The 3,726-nt window shown below is 41.8% G+C and overlaps 1 protein-coding gene across 1 annotated transcript in view; it reads left to right on the top strand.

Moving 5' to 3' along the window:
- The window catches only part of LOC103276500 (cytochrome c oxidase subunit 7A2, mitochondrial), a 5,733-nt gene that overhangs the window by 877 nt on the left and 1,130 nt on the right, over nucleotides 1–3,726 (top strand). The window contains exons 2-3 of the mRNA XM_008073920.1: nucleotides 879–968; nucleotides 2,919–3,003. Coding sequence (XP_008072111.1) covers nucleotides 879–968; nucleotides 2,919–3,003 — 175 coding nt within the window. The remainder of the gene's footprint in view (nucleotides 1–878; nucleotides 969–2,918; nucleotides 3,004–3,726) is intronic.

Raw genomic sequence — 3,726 nt, 5'->3', positions numbered from 1 at the left:
TTTTTTTTTTTTTTTTTTTAATAAAGATGTGGGGTACATTTCAGGGTTAGGTATACAAACACTGATCATGCAGGTGCCCTTGTGGATGAGCTGTGCCCCTCCCTCCCCTGGCAGTTTCCCTCAACTGCCAACCCCAGCCTCCCCTTCCTCTTCTTTGGTCGTTTTTAATGAAGTTTTCCTTAGCTTCTCGATGTCATTCATTGTAGAAAGTGGAGTGCTTGTTGGTTATCATTGAGCTCAGCTAGATGTGTCATACGAGCCTCTCTTTAAAAAAAGGTTTATGCCCTATTAAAAAATTTCTTTGGGGGGGCCCCCCCTATTAAAAAATTTCTTTGGGGGGGCCCCCCCCCTCCCGCAGTGGGAGCTTTTCTGTCCTCTCAATAAATCCTGCTTTCTCAAAAAAATAAATAAAAATAAATTTCTTCGGAAAAAGCATTTTAATTCAACAGGACTCAAGCCGGTGTATTTGGCTGTTAGGCAGTTGGTTTCTAATGATAAGGTCGGGTATTGGGGACAACTTTGAGCTTGGGGGTATTTGGGCTAATCGTTATTTTCGTCATACGTGTGTCACTGTTTTCCTCAAGAATTATGAGATGATACTGGTTCAGTTCGGGTAAAGAGCGTGATCTTTTTGGTTAGAATCTGTATGGACTGCCTCTGGAATGTGGCATTTGGAGACCTCAGAATGTTCTGTGAAGACCAGAAGGTGGACAACAAATCGATCGACCTGGGGGCTGGTCTGTGGCTTTGCTGCTGACAAATCAGATGTGCTTCAAGTTTCAGCTTCCTTCTCCTGTAAAAGGAACACTTGAAAATGGTTGGTGTGGAAGATTTCTTTAGCTCGAAGTCTGTTTGATGAGAGGGTTCTTTCATTGCAGGCTCTTCGTCAGGTTGCCCAGAGGACCATCAGCACTGCTTCTCGCAGGCATTTTGAAAATAAAGTTCCAGAGAAACAAAAGCTGTTTCAGGTACCGAAACATTTTGCAGATTGTCGCTTGTAATAATTGTGTTATCAAAAGATGGAGCGAGGATAAATGTGTGTACAAATTTAGAAGACATGACAATATACACATTAAAAAGTAGGGATGTGCACCACATTGTTGATCGTGGTTGCCTCTTGGGAGCAGACTTAGAGGAGATGCGCAGTTTACCTTTATGAGTGGTTTTTTGTTTTGTTGTGATTTCTGGTTTTTCCCAAATAAAATTCCAAGTGATTAAAAAAAGTTGTGTCATATATGCTATGTAAAAATAAAATACTTTATTAATAGGTATCCTAAATACCTATTGTATGCCAGGTGCTAGACTAGATGCTGGGGATATAATTTAGAATTGTAAACGAAAAATCTCTTCTCCCTGTTAAAATGTTCTGGGTGACTAAGTCTAAAGCGTGATGATGATTTTTTTTTTTTTGAGTTGGAGTCTCACTCTGTCGCCCAGACTGGAGTGCAGTGGCCGCTCCCGGCCACCGCAGCCTCGACCTGCTGGGCTCCGGCGATCCTTCCGCCTCAGCCTTCTGAGTAGCTGGAACTACAAACGCGCTACCGTGCCCGGCTAATTTTTGATTTATTGTAGAGATGAGGTCTCGCCAAGTTGCCCAGGCGGGTCTCGAACCCGCGGGCTCAGGCAGTCGACTCACCTCAGCCTCCCAAAGGTGTGGGATTACAGGCTGAGCCGCAGAGCCTGACTAGGAGTTTCTATCTTATTTTATTTTATTTTTAATGGATTACTATTTAATGAATATTTGGGAAGAATTCTCTTTCAACATAGAGAATAATTAACTGAGATTCTGTATTTTCATCCTATACATTACAACAAATTCCAAATGCATCATAGAGTTAACAGCAACAGAACAGAACATAACAGTGTACACATTCTGGCTCTTGGTTGGGAAATACATTCTGAATATTAAGAAAGAAGAAATATATTTGAGGAACTATATAACCTTAAAAAAACTTTTCTATAGTAAAATATTGAATTAAAGCAACAGAATGAAGAAAAAATACCATAAGCAAATGGTAAATACTTGTTTTTTGATGTATTTAGCAAATCCTTGGATAACACCCATACTAATATGAATACATATATATTTTTTCTAGTACTTTTTTTTTTTTTGAGTTGGAGTCTCACTCTGTTGCCCAGACTGGAGTGCAGTGGCCGCTCCCGGCCACCGCAGCCTTGACCTGCTGGGCTCTGGCGATCCTTCCACCTCAGCCTTCCCAGTAGCCGGAATTACAGGCATGTGCTACCTTGCCCGGCTGATTTTTTGATTTATTGTAGAGATGAGGTCTTGCTGCCCAGGCCCTAGTACTTTTTTTTTTGATGCATTACTGTTTGTATTTATCACTTCTGTGTGTTTTGAAGAATTCAAGTATACAATATTTTGTTGTTTTTTTTCTAAATTTTTTATCGTAAAGATGTGGGGCATAATTCAGGGTTAACTATACAAATGTTCATTATGCAGGTACCCTTGTTGATGAGGTATGTCCCCCTTCCCTGGCAGATTCCCACTACTGCCAATTCCTTTTCTCATAGTATTACAATAATTGTTCAAGGTCTGCTTATGAGTGAGAACATGTGATACTCAGTTCGTTGTTTCTGTGAAAGATCACTCAGTATTATAGGCTCTAAGTCCATCCAGGTTGCTGCAAAGTTCATGATTTTGTCCTTCTTTGTGGCAGTGTAGTATTCCATCGTGTATATGTACCACGTTTTTTTATCCAGTCCTTTTTTGGAGTTCTTATTTTAAAAGTAGTAGGAGTAGAGAAAGAATCAAAAAAACTGTAGGTCTTTTTAATTTTGAGATTCAAAGTATCTAATTCTAGGGTTTAAGAAGTTATTTCATATTGTAATGAATGATTGGTTTTTTGAAACAAGCGAGTGGCACATCTAATGATGTCTTGTTTTTGTTCTTTATCCAGGAGGACAATGGGATTCCAGTGCACCTAAAGGGTGGGGTGGCTGATGCCCTCCTGTATAGAGCCACCATGTTTCTTACAGTTGGGGGTAAGGCATCTGGCACGTTTGAAGGTCGATAGAAAAGTAATAGCGATAACTAGCATCTTCATTTTAAAGGCGAGGAGATTATGTTAATTATCTGTTTGAGAAAAACTCTCAAACTGTGTTTTTCCTCTGCTCTCACACCACAGTAATCAAAATAGTAGACTTCTGTGACCAAATGTGGGGGTGTTTTCCCACGCATCAAGTGGTGGACACCAGCTGGATGTCCCCAATTCACTTCTGACAAAGTCTGCCTGGGGATGGTGTCAGGTCCCACAGGCTTAGAGCTCAGTCCCTCAAGACCACCGCTTCCTTCCCACTAGCCATAAATCTGGGCCTTAGACTTCTCACTGGCTCACTTTAGGTTGGGGTGCCCACAGCCCCATCTTTGGGGTTCAGTTAATTTGCTGGAGTGTCTCACAGAACTCAGGGAACTATTTCCTTTCAAGTACTGGCTTATCTAAAGGATATTGCAAAGGATACACCTGAAGGGATGCGTAGGGCAAGCTCTAGGGGGTGGGGCATGGTGCCTCCTTGCCCTCCATGCCCTCCTTGGGCCTCCACCCTCCGGGAGCCTCCAGCCATCCAGCAGCGCACCAGCCTGTGTTTTTGGGTGTTCATGGACGCGTCATTACCTTGGCATACCCACAGCCGGTGGAAATGTGACTGCACAGAAAGAGTATGATCTTCTTTTCTCTCTCTTTTTTTTTTTTTGAGTTGAAGTCTCAC

This window comes from Carlito syrichta, unplaced genomic scaffold, assembly GCF_000164805.1.
Source record: "Carlito syrichta isolate Samal-C Ts95f unplaced genomic scaffold, Tarsius_syrichta-2.0.1 Scaffold316211, whole genome shotgun sequence".
Taxonomy (NCBI): domain Eukaryota; kingdom Metazoa; phylum Chordata; class Mammalia; order Primates; family Tarsiidae; genus Carlito; species Carlito syrichta.
The sequence above is the reverse complement of the archived record's forward strand: the minus strand, read 5'-3'. Positions and strand labels throughout refer to the sequence as shown.